The 21,097-nt window shown below is 40.4% G+C and overlaps 2 protein-coding genes across 2 annotated transcripts in view; both read left to right on the top strand.

Annotated features, from left to right (window-relative positions):
* The first annotated feature begins 647 nt into the window (after positions 1–647).
* ATP6V0A2 (ATPase H+ transporting V0 subunit a2) lies at positions 648–18,859 on the top strand. The gene is made up of 20 exons (XM_086474227.1): positions 648–764; positions 2,110–2,188; positions 3,638–3,735; positions 4,573–4,710; positions 5,216–5,316; positions 6,021–6,147; positions 6,910–6,992; positions 7,349–7,442; positions 7,763–7,975; positions 8,613–8,763; positions 9,507–9,646; positions 10,645–10,802; positions 12,388–12,478; positions 12,762–12,880; positions 13,351–13,561; positions 14,145–14,264; positions 14,498–14,617; positions 15,853–15,970; positions 16,549–16,720; positions 17,620–18,859. The coding sequence occupies exons 1-20, from the start codon at positions 648–650 to the stop codon at positions 17,720–17,722; spliced, it is 2,553 nt and encodes an 850-aa protein (XP_086330353.1). The 3' UTR covers positions 17,723–18,859.
* A 289-nt stretch (positions 18,860–19,148) lies between these two features.
* The window catches only part of DNAH10 (dynein axonemal heavy chain 10), a 57,016-nt gene continuing 55,067 nt past the window's right edge, over positions 19,149–21,097 (top strand). Inside the window, exons 1-2 of the mRNA XM_086474008.1 lie at positions 19,149–19,371; positions 19,714–19,815. Coding sequence (XP_086330134.1) covers positions 19,149–19,371; positions 19,714–19,815 — 325 coding nt within the window. The remainder of the gene's footprint in view (positions 19,372–19,713; positions 19,816–21,097) is intronic.

Below are 21,097 nucleotides of genomic sequence, written 5' to 3'. Positions count from 1 at the left end.
GGACCGTTGTGTCGGGTCAAAGCGGCGGTTCCTTTCCGTAGCAACCCCTCACCAACCCCTGCACAGGTTGTTCCCTCGTCTGGAAAGTCATCGCGGTTCAGACGTTTTCACGCATTGATCTGTGAATCTCCTTTCCAGCCTTGGCAACCTCTACCTGCCCTGGGCTATGCAGGGTACAGAACAAACCCTTACTGCTGCTTTTCTTCAAATCCTCAAATACGACGTTCTGTTTGGGATTTTCCTGGGGCTGGCTCTTACCGTTCCCTTAGCAATGGATTTTCTCCTTCACCCCCCCTTCACGCGGAAGCCTTTCACGGGGTTCATCCGAGACTGACGGCCGGGGCGCCGTTTGCCATCCCGTTTTTCGGGGCTCCCCGTGGCCAGGAGGGCGCTCCCCGGCAGGAGCTGCCGACAAGCGCCTCCCCAGGGCCCGAGGCCTCCGCGCTCCGGCCGCACCAGCGCCGCCGCCAGCCGGCCCCGCCCCGCCCCGCCGCCCCGCCCCGCCCCCCGGAAGCAGCTGGCCGCGCTGCCGGCGGCGGGCTGGAGCGCTCCGCCATGGCCGCCGAGCCGCGGGCTCCCGCCGGACGCCGCGCCGCGCCGCCTCGGTGCCCGCCCCGCTGAGCCCCTCCGCTCCCCTCCGGCCCGCCATGGGCTCGCTGTTCCGCGGCGAGCCGATGTGCCTGGCGCAGCTCTTCCTCCAGAGCGGCTCGGCCTACGAGTGCCTCAGCGAGGTGGGCGAGCGGGGCCTGGCCGAGTTCCGAGACGTGAGTAGCGGCGGCGGGGCCCGGGCGCCCGGTGGGGCTCTCGGGGACAATGGGGGAGGTGAAAGGACCCCGAGGGGTCCCGGCGGGTGGGCGACGCGGGGAAAGCCGAGCCGGATGGAGGAGCAGCCGTCGGGAAGGTGTAGGTTTCATTACGACGGTGCGGTGTGAGTGTCCGACACCGCCTCCCTGCCGCCTTTCCCCGGCTCTGCCTCGCCGATCTGTGGCTAAACCTTACATCGCCTTCGCGGGGGAGCGAGGCTGGGCGGTAGAAGTCGGTATGGAGCCCCGGCCTCTCTGGGGCTCCCTGGAGGGGTGTTTTGAGATGACTGTACCCTAGCTCTCTCACAGAATAAGTTAAGCTTGAGGGGGTTTTGCAGTACCATCCCGTGGGAGAGCGCATTACCCACCTGAAGCCACACCGAGTTTAGTCTCAGTGTACATGCACAGGTGATGGATATACACACCCCACTGACAGATCGATGGAAACATCTTAGTTGTTCTGGAGGCTTATTTCTTCAACATCACAGACTGCTGGTTTGTTAAACATGTCTGTTCCTGGAGGAGCAATTCACCTTGGAGGAAACTGCACACCTGACTAATGTAAAATTGGGTCGGGTAATAATTAACCTTGTTTCTGCATTGTCTCGTTGTAATTATATGATCTTTGCTTGCTGACTGAGACTGTGGAATCTCTTCCAAGTATTCTTCAGAAATGTAGGTTGCAGAATCTTTGCAGGGAAAGCTAGGAGAACTGAAATTAACAGCTGGTTGGCAAATAGGGTAGGTAGGAAGAGACAAATTTAAGAATCATTGCATGGGTGTTATGTTTAACATGTTGGTTCCGGGTATCTGACACACCATTTGTTCCAGAAATAACATGTTAATGGGTCTGACTTAAAAGCTGAATAAATAGAGACGTTGCACACTCCTAATACGGGGATGTGCATTAAAAGATTCTTTTGAAACTTAACATTTCAATTAGATTCTGCAGAAATCCATTGCAAAAATTTGCTATTAGAGACGTTTGTTTGTTAATTTGAAGCCGTTAAGCGGTAGAGATAAGATCAGGAATGGTTTCTGTAGTAAATCTAGTTATTTTGTTATTTGAGTAAAGCTAGCAAAAGGCATCAGTAATTCTGCTTTAATAAAACCTTGTTATTGAAGACTTTTTAATCTTTTTCGATTTTTTTTTTTTTTTATACCTTCCTAGTCGAAAAGCACTTTGTAGAAAGAGCACACAAAATACATGCAAAATTGTCTCCATGAAGTCACAGAAATAGCTGTGGCTTTTTAGAGGTGGTTGCTGTTTTAGATACCTAATAAGCATTTTGTCCTTCTCCTTCAGCTCAACCCAAATGTAAGTGTATTTCAGAGAAAATTTGTGAATGAAGTAAAGAAGTGTGAAGAAATGGAAAGAATACTCGGTGAGCTTTGTTTTCATGTCTGCCCTTTCTCGTCTGTGGCATTGTTAAAGCTTACATTGCCAGAGTGGAACTACAGTGAAGGTTTCAGCTACAGGGTTTTTTTAATCTTCCTGGTCGGGTATGATCTGAATGCTGCAGAATCTTGCAAAACTTTCATATGAAAAAATACACATATGTATACTGGTATCCGTAGAGTCTTTATAGAGTTTTGGAGCCAGAGATGACTTGATGGTAGCACCAAATTGGGTCAGAACATAGAGATCTGTTCCTTAATTTGTGTTGATATGGTGCATCAGTTTTGAGTGTATCACAGAATCATTTGGGTTGGAATGGACGTCGTGAGATCACCTAGTCAACCTCCAGCTCAAGCAGGGGCAGGTTAAGCTAGTTGTCCAGGACACTGTCTGGTGGGATTTTGATTATGGAGACTCCACAACCTCCCTGGGCAACCTGTTCCAGTGTTTTACCGCTGATCTCTGTTCTTGCTTTTGTGCGCTGTGAAACTTACTTACACCACAACATGGTTGTGCTAAATACAGGTTTGGTTTTGGTTTTGTCTTGGTTTGTTTTTTTTTGTTGTTTTTTTTTTTTTCTTTTAAGCTCAGATGTGAAGAAGAGTTGCTGGTGTCTTGCTGATAAATAGTTGAGATCATTTCAGTATTGACTGCTTCAAACTCTGCTGGGAAAGTGGAAGCTTTACTCTGGATATTCACTGACTATAAGATAAACCCTGTTTCTCATGTTATGTAACTCAATACTGTTGAACTTCCAAGCACCCTCAAAAATACCTCAAGTTATTAATAATTGTATTCACATGGTGGTTAATGAATAGAGAAGGGCATGCAGAGCATGACAGCCAAGATGCAGATTTCCTCAATGTATCCTGGGGAAACATTGCCGTTGAAGGATTCTTTTATTGGAATCTCTCATCAGAAGCACGTGCTGGTCATGCCAAACCATCCTGGTAGCTATTTCTGCCATCTCCCTGCCCAGCGTGAGTTGCATTTGTTGTCAAGGTTGCTTAAGCGCCTTGTTTGAACACTTTATTCCAAGCATGGGTCAATGAGCAGAATGCCAGTTTTTGGCAGAGGGCGTGATTAGCAGAAAGTGGTGTCTTACAGCAGCAAAGACATACTATGAAATGTTAAAAGCTACTTAAAAAGTACTTGTGGTTGGAAAATTTCGGTCAGAGGACTTTGAAGATAGCTTAATTCATCAAAGTTCCAAGACAGAAATGTTCTGTATGTTTATTCCTAGCACTCCATCACCCCTCTTTTTTTGGAGACTCTAGTGTGTGTTGTTGCTAAAATAAATGAATCAAATAGGTGGGGCCTGGTGCTGCAGTGTGGTCAGCACCATCGGTAACAGATGAAGGTCAACTCTGCAGCATTCTAGGGAGTATAAGGAAATAAAGTTTATTTTCCAATTCTGTTTTTCTTCTCGTTCCAGGGTATTTAGTACAAGAAATTAAAAAGGCAGATATTCCACTTCCTGAAGGAGATGTTGCTCCTCCTGCACCCTTGCTGAAGCACATTTTAGAAATCCAGGTAACTTTACCACACAACAGATGCCAAAAGTATAGCTCCGGCTCTTGGAATGTTTAATTAAAACTCAATTACTCGCTATCTTAATACCTGTCACTTAAGTTGGGTGTGGCAGGGATGATGGAAGCATTTGCTTTTGTTTTTGTCCATTTTTTTTTGTTTCTGCCAGTGTTACTTCAAAGACTGTCAGTGAGGATTTGATATTAACACAAAATTCCTGTGAAGGGGTCAAAGCTAACTCCCAGGGCTGGCAGCCATCTGTTTTATTTTGATGGATTGGCGTATTACACTGTTCCAGGCAAATTGCTGGAAGTTACTGCTTTGAGACGTACCTTCTCATGCATCCAAAGTTTCCAGAGCATGTGGGGGTTTTATATGCTCAGGGCTCTGCAGGTTCCAGTGCTGGTTGTGTAGCGAACCATGGTGCTGTTTTCTCTGAATGCTTTTTCCGCTGTGACTTTAGATGTAGAAGCTTGTAAAATGCAGATATAGTTTTGAATGATGTTCTGGTTTGCTGGAATTCCATTAATAGAATAGATAAGCATCTTACACCCTGTACTATCTGAAGTCTAATTCCAAGTCTACATTACTTAGCTTGGGCACAAATTAGGGTCGGAACAGAAGACTTAACAGATGCCAGTGGAGGCTCAAGTGCACTAGGTACAAAGCAATCTTTCGCAGACTGAGGAGTAAAACATATGGAGCTTAAGTTAATTAACAAATGGGGAAACTCCCATCATTGCAGCAAATTAATGTGTACTTAAACTTCATCCTCCCCTGATTTCCAAAGCAGTATAGTTGATTCTGTCTTTTTTTTTTTTTTTTCCCTCCATGTCTTAGGAACAGTTGCAGAAGCTGGAGACAGAATTGAGGGAAGTAACTAAAAACAAAGAAAAATTGAAGAAAAACCTGCTTGAACTGACAGAATACACATGCATGTTAGAGGTCACACAAAGATTTGTCAGGAGAACAGCTGAGGTACTGCTTATGTGGTTTGGCGAGGGTTCTGTGTTGTGGCATTTTTGTTGCGTGACTTGGTGTCGGGCTTTGCAGCGCTGTAAAGTTCATTGTTTGTGCTCGATACCTGGAGAACCTGGCTGGCCAGCTCTTGTGCTAGGCTGTGTTCATATACATAGCAAAATGCAGCCCTGAATTGAGAGGAGCTTTGGGATTTCTCTGTTGAATTGTTTGGATGTTACTGCTGATGCCAGCTGAGAATGAAGGAGTGTCTGTGTTATTTTGACGTGTGAATTGTGCTAAGAAATTTACTGAGTAACCTTTGCAACACTGGCTGTAATTGCTAAGAGTAGTACACTTTAGATCCCAAGATTTCTCTGTTGTCTGAATTGAACACTGTAAAGGGTTTTATATTTTTATTGAAATAATTTACTTAATTGGCTTTTGTTCTTTAGAATAATAAATGAATGAAATTTTTTTTTTTTTTTCCCTGAAAGCTATGAATGATCTTTCTTTTCTTTGCTAGTATGAATCCCATTTACATGTGAATTATGAAGAATTCCCATCTGTGGAGAATGAGCCATTAGTGGATTACAACTGCATGCACAGACTGGGTGCCAAGCTGGGGTAGGTATGGTTGTCAGTGTGGGCTGTTTTAAAACTGCTTGATGAGTTGCTGTAAATAATGGGCTGTTTTCTTCAAAGATGGAATGAATGTAGTGTGACTAGTGATTTCAGATGAACCAAACAGTGTTAGAGTGTGGCCCAAATGTACCTTTGTAACAAAATTGGATTATTTGAAGAGGTAAGACAGCATCAAAAAAAACTGCCACAAAACTTCCATCAAACCAAGTATGTGTGTGAAGGAAAACCTCTAAATGCTCTAAATCGGGACTTTCTTCTACTGTTCAGAGTGTTTTTCTAGAATAAACACGTGGTGCGTCAATCACCTGGCAGTGTCAGTTTGTAAATGTAACGTTGTTAATGGTGTTGCCTACTTGCCTTTAAAATGGTGTATGGATACTGCTCTCTACAACACTGTTATGAGAGGGTATCTTACCACAAAAAACGTTAAGAACTGTACTATCACAGAGAGAAATGATGTAAAATACAGTTCTGGTTGTGTGCTCAGGCCTACAGTCTGTTTTCCAAATAGAAGTTGATTCTATTTTGTATAGCAGTTAATTCCCGCTTGGGGTGATTCTTCCTTCTCTAGAGACAGCAGATGTTAAATTATTGTGACTATGTGGTCGCAAGTGATGATGTACTCTTGAGTTTTTAATTTTACTTGTGGATTTTAGCTTATTTTTCACATTTTTCTTTTTCCATAGATTCATATCTGGGTTAGTTCACATGGCAAAAGTTGAAGCATTTGAAAAAATGCTGTGGAGGGTCTGTAAAGGCTATACTATTCTTACGTATGCAGAGTTGGATGAGTGTCTGGAAGATCCAGATACAGTGAGTAAACTACCAGTTTTTGTTTGTACTTTGCATAGACTTGGAAGAACTGCTGCTCAGTGCAATGAATGGAACTGATTTCCTGGTGCCCTGGGAGGGAAAACCACTTTGGAGTATTAGAACTTGTAAGACTTTGAAATTAGAGGCCTTGATGCCACTGTAACTACAGGAGTGGCCATTAATTTGTCGTGGTTCAGCTTGATGAGTGCAGAACTTTATTGTGGAATAGTCGTGACTTAATGATTTGATCAAAATATGATTTGATCAAAATGGCTGTTGGGATGTTTATTAACTGGGTCTGTACAGTGCATTTCCTTTTAATAGTGATTTTACTTGTTCATTCAGTAGTTAAGGATAAAAAATCTGTAGTACGTTGGTCATCTATGAAGTTTTTTCTCTGAATGTATAAAATTCACTTTTTCTAAACTGGCAATTATGGCTGCTTAATTTGTCACTTTTAAATTTTGCTTCAATTCTAATTTGTAACGTCTTAATTTTTTAAGACTTTTTTGTTACTAATAATTCTGAGATGGTAAAATATATCTTTTATTTTCTCTGAAAACTCTCTGTTTTTCTCTTAATACATCAAAAAAGAGAGAGATAATGTCACACTGGAAATTTATTTTTTGAACTTCACTAAAAATGTAGAAAGTTACTGCCACGAACACAGCTTTTTCTGATTACTCAAATTTGTTATTTTACTTTATAATTATATCACAGCAGAGATGGTTAAAAACAAACTTCATTGACTTCTTTTTTTAGGGCGAAACCACGAAATGGTTTGTTTTTTTAGTGTCCTATTGGGGTGAACAGATTGGGCAGAAAGTTAAGAAGATTTGTGATTGGTAAGAAGTAAAACTAATATGTATTAATTTCTTTTTACCTGGATTATTTTCTTGTTACTTTTCCCCCTGCTCCTCTTCCTTATAAGTATTGATTTTTAAGGGAGGTTTTTGAAGGTTTTATTTTTTAAACTCTCTCCCCGTTATCTGCACATTGCTTTGTAATTATACAACATACAGATAAATGTATGAGTCACTTTATCTGCAGTCCGTATTAAGTACAGGCAAAATACTGACTCTCAGTTGAATCTGTTCTGTGGTTTTTAAGTGGTGTGTTGCAGATTTGACTAGGGCGTGGGGTTGGGTCATTTGTTTTGTTTTAGTTTGGTTATTTAACACAAACTTCTGTTTTTCTGTAGCTATCACTGTCATGTGTATCCCTATCCAAATAACATGGAAGAGCGCAGGGCAGTTGTTGAAGGACTAAATGTTCGTATTCAGGATCTTCACACTGTGAGTAAATAACAGTATTCCCTTTGCTGTAGTTATTGCACCACAGGAAATGGTTTGACGAATCACAGCATTAAATACACGAATACGTTTGTAAAATACTTACAGCTTTGGACCTTGGACATGAGTGGATGTCTTGTCCCTGCTCTCTGGTATCTGTGAAACTTCAGGGCACTTGGCACTGCCTTCTGTTTTAAGCAGTGGTTACTGTGCCCTCCTGCAAATGCGATCCAGCGTTGGACAGCACTAGGTGCTCGTACTGTGGTTAACCTAACCACTGCTGCATTTTCAATGAAATCTTTTTGCTTTTTTCTTGGACGAAGGTGCTGCATAAAACCGAGGATTACTTACGCCAGGTCTTGTGTAAAGCATCTGAATCAGTCTATACGTGGGTTATCCAAGTGAAGAAGATGAAAGCCATTTACCATGTACTCAACCTGTGCAGCTTTGATGTCACAAATAAATGTTTAATTGCTGAGGTTTGGTGTCCAGTGGCTGATCTGCAAAATCTGCGCCACGCATTGGAGGAAGGTTCAGTAAGTCAGCTGAATGCTCGCTGATGTGACAACTTTGTCTTGACTAACAATACAGATAAGGAAAGAAAATAATTATTTGAAATAGGCTAAAAGTAGGCAGAGGCAGGTCTGGGTCTTTATGAACTCATACCGAACAATTTCTTTATAAGCAGAGCCTTTATTTAGTGTTGTGTGTGGTGGTTTTTTTGGAGGGTGGGGTTGTTGGGGTTTGTTTGTTTTTTCTTGAATAACTTCTATGTTGGACCCAAGTCTGAGTGGGCTTATAATGCTATTTGCAGTCAAGTAGAAGGTGCTAGTTCCCTTTTGTTAGCTGTGTTAGGTGCAGCTCTGTCTTTTTGTTTTATAAGAGAGAATTTTTGTAACAAATCTTCATTGTCCAATATTGACTGATGAGTCTTGTTTGATGTTTTATATAAAGTAAAGATTAGAATGCTGTACATAATCAGTGTTTGTAGAGGAACAGATGAATGTATTTTTTTTTAAGAAGGCACAAAGGGATAAATGTTAAACTTGGGGCTTAATTTAGGGATGTTTCAGAATCAGCGAAACTGCTGATAGAGGAAATGTTTTCACTTTGATTAGATTAAGCATCAACTAGGTTTTTATATAAATGTATCTTCTTTCTGTCTGTAATTAGAGGAAGAGTGGAGCTACAATTTCTTCATTCATGAATACCATCCCAACAACACAACCTCCTCCAACTTTGATACGTACCAATAAATTCACCTCAGGGTTCCAAAACATTGTTGATGCTTACGGAGTTGGAAACTATGGGGAAGTTAATCCAGGTTGGTCCTTGTGAAATCTGAACTGTGAGCTGTGCTATCATTTCTCTTTGCCTTGTTATGTATTTAAATACCTGACCGAACCGGACCCTACTAAAGGCAAAATGGTGCCGACCAAACTGCTTAGTAGTAGCTGTTTCAAAATTTCAGTAGCTCATCAAAAGTACAAATAGTGCTCCAAGTGGTAAGATGGTATTTGGTTTTGCTGAATTATTTTAGCATTAAAGATGCTGATAATAGCTTTATAATGTTTCTTTATATGTTTTACTTTGGACAAGGTAAGATATTTGGGGGGCGGGGGGGAAACCTTTGGTAATGGCTATTGATCTTACTGCAGTGTGGAGCTCATCGCTTGGAAAAAATCGAGCTTGTTCTGTAGTCCAGTTAGTTTAGTGTCCTTATGTATTTTTGTAGCTGTGTTGACTGTGTCATGTTGTACAGGAGAATGTACATACAGAGCCAGAATAGCCACGGAGGAAGAGCTGTTTGTCTTTTATTTCCTGGGCTCATATTATTATCCTCAGAATTGCCAGCTAATGCTCAACCGCAGAGTTGTCATTACTAAGGGATACACAATAAGCAAGCTCTAAACCAAGTTAAATTTATAGTGTGGGGGGAAGGGAATTTCAAACATAAAGCTGAAAATTGTTTGAGAAGTTAAAGCAGTTGAATTGCTTAGACATAATTCAGATAGCAACATCATCTGTTGTGCTGATTGCCTGACATCTGTTGTGTTGTCATTTCAGCTCTCTATACCATCATCACTTTTCCCTTCTTGTTTGCGGTTATGTTTGGAGACTTTGGGCATGGTCTGCTAATGCTTATATTTGCACTCCTGACAATACTGTATGAAAACCACCCTAGATTGCAAAGATCACAAGATGAGGTAAAAGGGTTTACAAATAATTTACTCCCCATCCAGCAAGATAACTTCAACTGAATAGTTACTATGTTTCTGAAAAGTATGGTTTATTGCACATATGTATTAGACTGGGTATTTTTCCTTATTTTCAGGATTTTCTGTGTTTAAAGTTGCTGTATTCCTCACAATTAATGTGGTATCTTAACAAACCATTCACTTCTTTTGAAAGGGCAGAAACAATCACGTTGGAATGAAAGACTGACAAAAATTAGTTGATACTGTTGGGCTTGTATTTCCTTCTGCCAGGGCTACTTAGTGATGTGCGTGTTTTACAGAATGTGATTACAGTGACTGATGTGAGGACAAAATGATTTTTTTCAGATTCCATCTTTTTTTATTGTTATTAAAAAGGAGTTATAGTTTGAAACTAAATAAACTTAATTTTAACTAATTTTTTAATCATGGTGTTGGAATGCAGAAACACCTGCATCTCATTAGAATTGTATTTAATTAAGAATGGTCACAAATGTCTGACTTCTTGAAAAGTAGCCCTGAGAAGGAAACATGGCTTAAAAAGACTATTTGTCAGTGTAACGATGCCAATGAGAAAAGTCTCAGTTTGTGTCATGGGAGCTTGCATGGGGACTTCAAATCTCTGCATTCAATTTAAATCACAGTTGTCTTTCAGAATATACTGCTTGCATTAGGAAGTAGAGCTAGCAGCATATAAACCTGTGCGTATAAATCACTTGCCATGAAGCTGTGACTGGGGAGATGAATTGCACCCATTTGGTGACTGACACTTGAAAATTATATATTCACATACTTAAAGCAAAATTCTCTGTGTAATGTTTTGATTTGCCTTGGGTTTCTTCATATTCGTTAATGACTGTTCACAAGAATTTTTAGTTTTTTGAAGTCTTTGTATGGCCAAAAATGTCTTTATCTTAGAAATGTCTAGATAATGATTGTTCACGTAGTGGATGACGTCTCTATTTTTGCTTTTTTTCCACTACTTACAGATAATGAAAATGTTATTTGAAGGCCGATACGTTATTTTATTAATGGGTCTGTTTTCTGTATACACTGGATTGATCTATAATGACTGTTTTTCGAAGTCACTAAATATATTTGGTTCTGGATGGAATGTTTCGGCAATGTTTGAACAGAAGGTTTGGCGGTGAGTATGTGCCTCTGTTTGCTATACCATTAAAAGAAAAATGTGCTTCCTGAACAGTTTAACCCTTTTGCTCACCCATTTGAACCATCCTTTTACTGAGAGCAGTAAGCAAATGTAGTGAAATCTAGCAAAATCTAGTTGTCAAGGTAGCAAACGCTAGTGCACTAAGGGCTAAGTGATACATCTATGATTAGAATAAAAAAGGCATAGTTATTTAAAAACCAAAAAAATCAAATTGCTCTTTATCTTAAATTGCGAGATCCACAGAGAACACAATTTCTTGCAAAACCACTATTAGAATTTGATTATGTTTAATTCAGTCAATCTATCAGGTTAATACGGTATTTATCAGTTCTGCTTTACTGGATTTACATGTCCTCAGCATTTTCTAGAATATTAACATTTGGTGTAGATGACAGTCAGTCTTCTCCTGGAACAAGTTCTGTTGTCATACCCTAATGCTGTATACTAGCTATTAACTTAGTGATTAAAAACTGCAGCTGGAATAGTATCTTTTTATTGGTAGTGAGAACTTGCACCCAATTTTGAGGTGATGTTTCTGGGTTTATTCAGTCTCTAAAAATTCTTAGGTGTGTTTTGCATCTTTTTTTGTGGCCTCACAAAGGTGTTCTTGTGAATGGCTGGAGACTTCAGTGGTGGTGTAAAATCCAAACAGACGGCACTAGGACTTGTGTCTTGTCATGTATTTGTTTTGTTCATTAAAAGTGCACTGCCTCCTGTGTTACAGTTTGTCATTATGCTGATGGTTTTAGTTTGTCTCCAATTACTGTGTTTTCCAGGAGAGGTTTCTGAATAGATATATGTATATGATTTTGAGAGGAACAGGAAACACAGGGCTAGTTTTGGAGAGATTTGTCCTAGGTCGTGCTTCTGGAATGAATAGCCAAGCAGCATTAGCATCTACTGTAAAGAAATTAACAGTTAATAAAATAAATTAATTACCGAATAATTGTTAGTCTCTGCGCAGCTTATCTTTAAAGTGAAAAAAGGAGGCTGTGTGGATTGTCAAACCTACTTTTTCACAAAGTGGGGTAACCTCATTGTTGTGAGCTATCATGGCCCTTTGGTATTTAAATGCTCACAGCTTGTGTCTCATTTTGCTTCAAAAACAGGAAGTGGCTTAAAATAGTAGAGGCGAAACCACTGACTGGTTAAAATGTGACCAGGTTGTGAGTGTGAAGTTAGTGTGAAAACTCATCCAGGTGCAAAAGGGAAAAAAAGATATCCATTATTCTTTGGGTGTTTGTTAGTGAGTTTTATATAAAAGCACATTGTGAAACTTTCCATTCTAGGGGAGTGAGGAAGGAAATCCAGAAACTTTCTTTTCAAAGACAGTTAGTGTGAATTAAGCCCAGATTGTGAGTTTCTAGAGGGTTTTTTTTTGCTATTGTTTTTATTAGCCAGGCCCTTTGTGCTTAGAAATACTTTTATTCTTTTAAAGTCTGACAGTGGGCGAGCTAGTGATGTGAAGGAAAGCAGGAGCAGTGTCCTGCAGAATGGAAAGTATATGTTGTCATTGTGTTTAAACAATGTCAGATGTGATTGTGTTTTCCTTTCTGTGCAGTCTTGAGGATCTGAAGTCTAATCAATTTTTAACACTGGATCCAAACGTTACTGGTGTATACAATGGAGCTTATCCCTTTGGAATTGATCCGGTTAGTTTTACTCTTCTAAACTATCCATTTGTGATGATTAATGGTATGTGTGTTAGAAAGATAGATCTTACTATGGAAAAAATACATTTCTGCTCGCATTCTCCATTCAGAAAGAGCTTGTCCCTTAACAAGTCAAAGAAAGATTTAACTGTTTTCATGAAACTCAAGTTTCAGTTGTGGTCCTCGTTGGAGGTAAAAGTCTGGTCTCCAATAGATAAAGGATACTGTTTTAATCTTTCTGTTACAGTGTTCTTTAATACTGGGTTTGTCTTCTCTTCTTCAGATATGGAGTTTGGCAAGCAACCGGCTCAGTTTTTTAAATTCTTTCAAAATGAAAATGTCTGTGATTTTTGGAGTGACTCACATGACGTTTGGAGTTGTATTGGGGCTATTTAACCACTTGTAAGTACAAGAAGTTACAATAATATTAACATTGTAGTTTTTGTCAAGTCTTGAATCATAACAGTTAATCTGGTAAAAGAAACCGGAACAAGTTTTTAAAAACAATAATAATAGTTGTGAAAACTGTTCTTAAAGACAGACAGCAACAGAGAGGTCTTCCTTCACATAAATAATAGGATGGATCAGTATCATGCCAAAAAACCTGAAGGCATCTATTAATACAAGATTTCATTTCGCTTGTTGCTAAAGAGAGATACAAGCCTCTTATGGTCTTGATTTCTACTGAAATACCTGATGTAAAATTTCACAGAATGTGAAGCAATCAGTTCTGGATTGTAGTTCCAGTCTTGCTGTTTAAAAGTGCTGGGTACTGTTCTGTCTTACTGAAACCATGTTTGGGCCATGTCTTTATCTTAATCTTTCTTTGTAAAATTTGTTTTTCATTTTTGACCCCCGTTTTTGTCTTTTAGGTATTTCAAGAAGAAATATAATATTTATTTGGTTTTTCTTCCTGAACTTTTATTCATGATGTCCATCTTTGGCTACCTTGTGTTTATGATCTTCTTTAAATGGTTAGCATACTCTGCAGAGGACTCTACATCTGCTCCTAGTATTCTGATTCAGTTTATTAACATGTTCCTGTTTACTGGTGGTGAAACAGAGGTCTTCTACACCGGACAGGTTAGTAGGGTTCTTACAGGCTTACGAACATCCCGTGTTCCCTATGCAGATAACACGTTACCAGTCATTAAAGGCTGATCACTGAGTGTTCCCCTAGGAAGGGGAATGTATTAGACTAGGGGGAAATTGAATAAATGATTATTCATTTATGAATATTTGTCGTAATCAGTAATGATTATTAAATAACATATTTACTTTTTAATTACTTGTAAGAGTTTGCATAGTGACTTGTGGAAATACCCGTTTCTAGAACAAAATCTCCCAGGTTAAAATTAAGGCTGGAGAACAATCTCATATTTATAATTCTGATGCTTTTCTATGTGCTGTAAATAATCTTACTAAATGGAATATTGGTAATACCTTAATCTAGAACCCAGTCCTGAAGATGCTGGATGTCTGTAACCCAGTTTAAGGGCCTGATTGAGTAAGATACTTGTGTGCATGTTCAATTTGGAGTAGATGCCCACTGAAGTCAGTAGTATTTTTCTTATGCTCAAACAGGCCTTCAAAGCAGAATGTGAAGGCTTTTCCTGCTTTTGATTTTGTGATCTAATCTACTTTTCTTTTTTTCCCCCTCAAACAGGTTGCTCTGCAGAGGTTTTTACTCAGCATTGCTTTTCTTTCTGTTCCTGTAATGCTTTTTGGTAAACCACTTTATTTATATTGGTTGCACAGTGGAGGCCGAGGCATTAGAATGTACAGGGTAAGTATTGAGAAAGACTTGCACATTTCTTCAGTATAGGAGAATTCAGCTGGTGGTGTGTTGCATATAACATCCTTAGTAGATATTTCTACTCAGTGTGGAAAGTTTTTGACTAGAACACATACTAGTACTTTGTTCCTCTAGCTCTCTTTTTGCCTTTGCCTGCAAGTACTTAAATTTTACAGATGATGTTGGTAGTCCCCTTGAAGAGATGATATGTTTCCTTTTTGTAGAGTGGCTACAAGTTAATTCGAAAAGAAAGTGAAGAAGAGCTTTCTTTGCTGAGATGTCATGATGTAGAAGAAGGAAGCAGTCATTCAGACAGTGGGCACAGAGAGGGGGATGGAGAAGAGGTAATGTTTTTACTTAATCTCTAGTTTGTATGTCCTTAAAGGCAAATTAGAAGTGGACAATTGAGAAGGTAACCTGTACACTTGAGTCCCTGGAAGTTTTCAAGGAAATCAGCTGAGCCTTGGCAAAAAACCTTGATGCCTGAATGCAATTTACTTGTTTTCATTTGTTGCTATTTTATCATTATTTCTTCGTATATTCAGATTGCCACAGTAAACCACAATCTTATCCGTCGTGGAGAACAGGAAGAGTGCTTTATTTGCATCTATAGGCTTTGCATCTAAGACTATAGGTTTTCTTAAATTGAAGAGTGGGATAAAAATCCTGCATTTTGTACAGTTTTATGGATTCTTAAAATTAAGGCAAAAGGACGACTGCCAAACTTCCTGTTAATTAATCTTGGCTTTTCGTCCAGACAAAAGTCTCTTTGTGTCTGCAAATTACATCTTGTGATGAGAATTATTGCTAGTGGGGGTTGGGAGACATGGGCAGCATTCCTAGTCCCCAGCTGTTGCTGCTGTTTAGTTTGGGCAAATTTATAAAGGTCTTGACCGATTCCACTCATTTTGTTTGAATTGAAAGACAAAAAATTACTTCAGTTTCCCAGTGTGCAGACTATGGCTAGTACTTGTTTCACTGGGGTAGTAGTAGGCTCTTACTTCTTACGTATAGGAAATACAGGAATTGTTTGCTTAAATAAAATGTGTCATAGTTCCATGCAAACTAACTGTTGAAATGTGCAGTAGTATTACTCTTGGAACTCTTTGTTAGCAACATGTATGTATATTTAGAGTTTACAGTATTAATGTAGTTATTTTTCTGTCATTAGCATTGTTAATAATTAATCCTGCTTTTAAAGATACAGAAACTGACATTGTTAACTTAGGACCTCAATAGAATGGGAATTCGAACCGTGGCTGGTTTTACTGCTTAGAGATTTCAAGTATTAGGTCATGTTCCTTGTGGAAAACATGAATTGTGTTAATTTTTATCTATCAACAAAGTAATTGGGGAAACTAACTGGAAAACTATAGCATCAGATTTTTTTTCTTTAGTGTTGTCTCTGTAATAAGGATCTTAAACATAGCAGGTCTTTTATTCCTTGATATGAAATCAATGTATTACCCTATAATGGAATTTTTCTTCCATGCATGTTAAGATTTGCAGATGAATATTTTTGTTCTGTCATGCTGTACTATGTACTTTAAATGGACACAAATGTATTTTTATATTTTAGCTTAATTTTGCAGATGTTTTTATGAATCAAGCAATTCATACCATTGAATACTGTCTAGGATGTATTTCTAATACGGCCTCATATCTGAGACTCTGGGCATTAAGTCTTGCTCATGCACGTAAGTGTGGGGTTTTTTTACTTTTTAATCTGTCGTGATTTGTGATGCTGGTTAGAGGGAGGCTGGCCCCTTGAAGTGATACTACTATGAAATTAACTTTTTCTTAATTTTGAAAAATTCCCTGTTCAAAACTAATCATGATCTAGGGAAAGCCCCCAAACTAAAATTGTGACTTAGTGTTTGGGATCTAGTAATGTTCTTCATTGATTGCTCTGTGCTGTAAAGCGGCCGATTATCTGAGCGCAGTGTTAGCACACATCGCAGTGTACCAGTAGTCACAGCACCATTTCCTATTTTCCATTATTGACCAGTTTGGAAGGTATTTAGGCACTTGCTGGAGTCTTAGTGTCGTGGTGCAAAATGTTGCCATCAGTAGACGTTATTTTGAAGCTGAGATGTACCTTTCAGTATTTCAGCAGAGGGAGGGAGGGGCAACTAACGGGGCAGGGATTGCTTATAGTTCCCGTGTTCACCAGATCCTGTAATATTGTTTAAACTAGAATACAGGTCAGAGCAGCTCACTGGTTGAATGTATGCAGTATCAACGTTAATGATGAAAACTTTTTTTTTTTTGATAGAGTTATCAGAAGTTCTGTGGCAAATGGTGATGAGAGTGGGTCTTCGTGTAGATACAACATATGGTGTCTTACTGCTAGTCCCTGTTCTAGCCTTTTTTGCTGTGCTAACCGTTTTTATTCTTTTGGTCATGGAGGGGCTTTCTGCTTTTCTCCATGCTATACGACTTCACTGGTAAGTTCATTTTTTCTTTGTACCGCTTTAATGTATACTGGCTTGTTTAAGAGGAATTTTTGTGTCAAAAAGTTAGGTGCCGTATTGGAAAGTGTAAAATTCAACAGCCTTAAGCTGCTGTAATAGATTTATTTAATTGGTATTAAATAAACGGCTTGTTAGTTGAATGTGATTGTTCTTCTGGAATATATTCAGTAAATTCAAATATTATATTGGCGTATGATGCATATTAACCTCTACCACATTCAGAGTTTATTTTGGTGCAAACTATGAGTAAATCTGATTTATAGTATTGCAGCTGTTCATAGTGTAGAATATTAGTAACATGGATAAGTATTTTGAATTTCAGTCTGGTTATATCTCTGAATGACCTCAGTCTATTTTATTTATTTGGTTCAACAGAGCGTTTGTATTAGTGAGCAAAACTTTAATAAAAGTGGGGCTGGCAGCCGTTAAGTATTTTAATCCTTTCTTAGTCTTAATATCACGAGCTCTGCACATTGGAGTGGATTCAGGGGATATTTAGTTTGAAACCTGATGAAATACGCAGTGTAAGAAAAGGCAGGCATAGAGTATATAAACCAAGACAGAGCTATATGTATTACAGAGTGTTGTCCTTGTGATATTGTGTATTTGCAAAATGATTAACTGGAAAACACACTAGTAAGACCAAAGTGAGGAATGATCCATTAAGCACTATGTCAGTGTGCTTGGGTCTCTTGAGAAACATGAAATTTGCCTGGGACTGTGCTAGGAAGGTTAAATAGCAGCACAGAAAGCGTTAAGTGACAGGATTAGGTTTGGGTTTGTTCAGCTTTTTGTGTTGCTCAGTTCTATCCCTTGACAACCAGTCATTTTGGATTAATGTACAGATTCTGTATATTTTTGTCTCGTTTCAGGGTGGAATTTCAGAACAAATTCTACTCTGGTGGAGGATACAAGTTTACGCCTTTCTCTTTTAAGCACATTTCTTTACATTTTAATAAAGATGATATGGCATAGTTTGGTTGCTGTCGACAGAAATGTTTGGAATTGTCTGCAAATAATCATGTGATTGGATCTCACCTATGAATGGTTTCTTGTAGGACAAAGTGTTTTTCACTGATTGCCTTATAATGCAGCCAAATAATTCTGTAATATATACCTCCCATAGAACTACATAGCAGATCTGGAGCATCTTGTAAAGTATATAGATATAAAATGTACATTTTTCTTGATAAACTAATGTTGTAAATTAATTTTATTCTTAAAAAAAGTTGTTACTGCTTGTCCTAAAACCAGCGTAGGCATTTTTTTTTGTTGAGGCTGTTTATTTTCTTGAATGATTACTTTTAAGTTATCTGAAAGACATTTCCTCATATTAAACATTCATTACTAATCACATACTTAAGCAAGCAACCCTCTCATGCACTTTGGGAACAATTCAGCAATGCAACAGAAGCGATGTATGTTTCTAGTATCTATTTCCAGAAGGATTACGAAATGTAAATTTATACTTAGCAATGCAACGTGCTCTTTTTTTTTGGACATGTTTAAAATTACACCGAAAATGTTAACTGTTTATTCTGAGTTCTGCCCGGGACTATTTCTTTAATCTTTTGGAAGCCACGGTCATGTTTAATGTTATGGAAGAAGGCAGGATTAGTACTGGAGACTGCAAGTATCAGCCCTCTTGTTTCCCTGTAGCGAGGAGCTTTTGGCAGAGCACGCTTTGTGCAGCCCATCACTTGCAGTGACCTTGGTGGGTGAAAGCCTCAGAAAAATTCTTACACTTGTCTGGCTGAGGACTCAAATAAAAGAATCAAACTGCCTACTAGAAGTTTTTATCCTAGGTTCTGTTTTTACAGCATGGTCCTAGGCAGTTTCTGCTCCTCGGAATGACTTTTGCCCAGGGAGTGGAGAAGGGGCCTTGCTCCATGTTCCTGTTTGCCTGTAAGGACGCACATACAGCACTGCCTGATGTTGTTGAACCGAAGTTTACACCGTAGAGGGGGAAGGGGGTCATTTTGTATTATTTTTGTATCGGTGTGAAAATGGGGATATTGCCGTGTTTTAACGTCTGTGCCATAAGAACAGCAGAAGTTAAATTTTGCACTTGTTTCATGCGAATTCCGAATAAAACCTCATTCGCGCTGCTCAGAGCCGGCCCCTGTGTTTGCACGAGCCCTTTCCCTGCACCCGGCAGCGCTGTGAGGGAGGGCCCGGCCTGCGGCTCCCTCCAGGCGGGAAGCCCTTCCCGCTCCCCGCTGTCCCCGCCGATTCCCGCCCAGGCGGGCCCGCGGCGCGCGGGGTGGCCGGGGCTGAGGCAGAAGGACGCCCGTGAGGGGCGGTGGGAGGGCGGGCGGCAGGCGGGCCGCGGGCGTTGCTTCTCCCCGGCCCGTTGCCGTGAGCACCGGGAGGCGTCGGGCGGGGCCCGGGGGTTGCCGCCATGAGCCTGGACGATGTGCGGCTGCAGTGGCTGCGGGACCGGGTGCTCGCCGTCCTGGGGCTGACCGATCCGGTGCCTTTCGAGGAGCTGCTGAACCGCGGCGACGGCGAGGAGGGACGGACCGTGCTGCGCTTTTTCGGCCGTGGCACCGAGGACGGGGACGATGAGAGGGAGGCCGGCACGGCGCTGCTGCTGCTGCGGGCCGAGCGGCGCCCCGAGGACGGTGGGTGAAGCCGCCGCTGCCCCGGCCGGCCGAGCCCTCCCCTGGGCACTGCCTGACCCCGAGTGCCCTCGCTCTGCCCTTCCCGGCCCAACTCCCTGTTTCCCTCTCCCTCAGGCCCCTACTTGTCCCATCTGCCGAGTCCTCACCCCATTACCACTGTCCTTACCCTGCACCTTGCCTCTCCATCCCTTGGGCTGTGTCCAGTCCTCCTGAACCCCCTTCTACCCCACCCACTTCCATGACCTTTCTCCTCTCTGGTTGTGCCTTGATGGGATTTGCACCATCTCCACTGTGAGTGGTTGTGTCGTGCTTCCTTCCCATTTTGTGTGCGTGTGGATACAGGTGGCACAGATGAGTTTGCAGATGAGCAGCAGGAGGAAGGCCCAGATAACCTATTTCCTGAGCAGTTGACTGAAACAGCCTCCTCTATGGTGCTGGAAGGAAGTAGGTGGTTTGAGCGGCCAAAGTGTAGTTGCTGCGGGCCGTGCTGCCATGGGGGCTAAATGCACCTAGCTATTGTGGCTCTCGTAAGCAGATCCAGCAGTACCTGTAACATCAAAAGCTTCTTTTCCCACGAAAGTGGATCTGATCTTGTAGATAGTGTCTTGGGCAGTGTGGCTGATTAATGTTTTTTCAAGAGCTTCTGCTTCAGGATGCGCCTTTGAAAGAAAGCTCTCCTAGTTTGGCTCTTTCCTCTTTTCCAAACAGATGGAAAGAAAGAGACTGGGATGAACAAATCAACCCACAAACACCGGTCTTCCATCTAGTCTTTGGCTGTGACATCTTTTACTGGCTTTATAATTTCAGATTTTTTGAGATTAGTTTTATTACAATAAATAGAATGAATATGTTCCCTTTAGTAGGAATGAATTAATTCCTCTTGTTTTAAGAGTTGTAAGCTGTCCATATTCTGATGTAGTTTATTGAGGATAAAAGTGGTGGTGCTGTAAAGAGTTAAGATTGGTCTAGTACTTTAACCACAGTATTGCAGAGAAGCCTTTCACAAAAAAAAAGGAAAAATATAAAGGAAAAGTGATAGAAATGGTGTTAGAAGAGAGCACTGATTTTCCATGCCTCAGAGATTCGATTCTCTTCCCTGCTCTCAGTGTCTGTGTAACTCCCACAAGCTTTGGAAACAGTTACTTGCAGAAGCAAAGAGTCATGGTCTTGTATTTTATATCCATAAAAGAATTTTATTCATATTGTGCAAAAAAGATAGGACCGTGAAAGTTAAGTGCTGAAGCCTGGTGTGGGTGTAAGCAGACTAAAGGAATGATATAATTCAACTTCCCACTCTGTGCCACTGAATGCTGGCAGCTGCAGTGCTGCAAGGTAATGCTCAAAAGCAGTAAGAGAGGGAGAATTACTATTGCTTGATAATAATATCAGCACACGAAGGGACATGACCTTTCCAGCTGGAGATGCAGCTATGCCTTTTCTACTTCTTTTAAGCGTCCAGAAGGCTGTGCTGAAAGGGGAAGAAGACATGGTGCACCTTCTGAAATACAGTGTAAAATAAAGTTTAAAATTCTTGACCAGCCCTGGAATTCATGCAGTTGTTCCTGTGTTACAGTGTCTATACCATCACTTTTTGGTCATGACATAACTGCAAACATTTTCCACATCATAGACCTGGCATGACAAAACCCTTAATTGTTTGCATTTCCTTTTACAGAGTGATTTCATCTTGAAATGTGCTAATCTAGTTATTTTGTCCTAAAAAATC

Source organism: Leptosomus discolor, chromosome 16 (assembly GCF_034619465.1).
Source record: "Leptosomus discolor isolate bLepDis1 chromosome 16, bLepDis1.hap2, whole genome shotgun sequence".
Taxonomy (NCBI): Eukaryota; Metazoa; Chordata; class Aves; order Leptosomiformes; family Leptosomidae; genus Leptosomus; species Leptosomus discolor.
This window is presented reverse-complemented; position numbering and strand designations above follow the sequence as displayed.

Bases quoted from the DNA above. Each gene is read 5' to 3' on its own strand.
- ATP6V0A2 (XM_086474227.1), top strand. From the start codon at position 648: ATGGGCTCGCTGTTCCGCGGCGAGCCGATGTGCCTGGCGCAGCTCTTC. The intron at 7,443-7,762 runs GTGAGTAAATAA...TCTTGGACGAAG, and splicing joins GTATTCAGGATCTTCACACT to GTGCTGCATAAAACCGAGGA. The intron at 12,881-13,350 runs GTAAGTACAAGA...TTTGTCTTTTAG, and splicing joins TTGGGGCTATTTAACCACTT to GTATTTCAAGAAGAAATATA.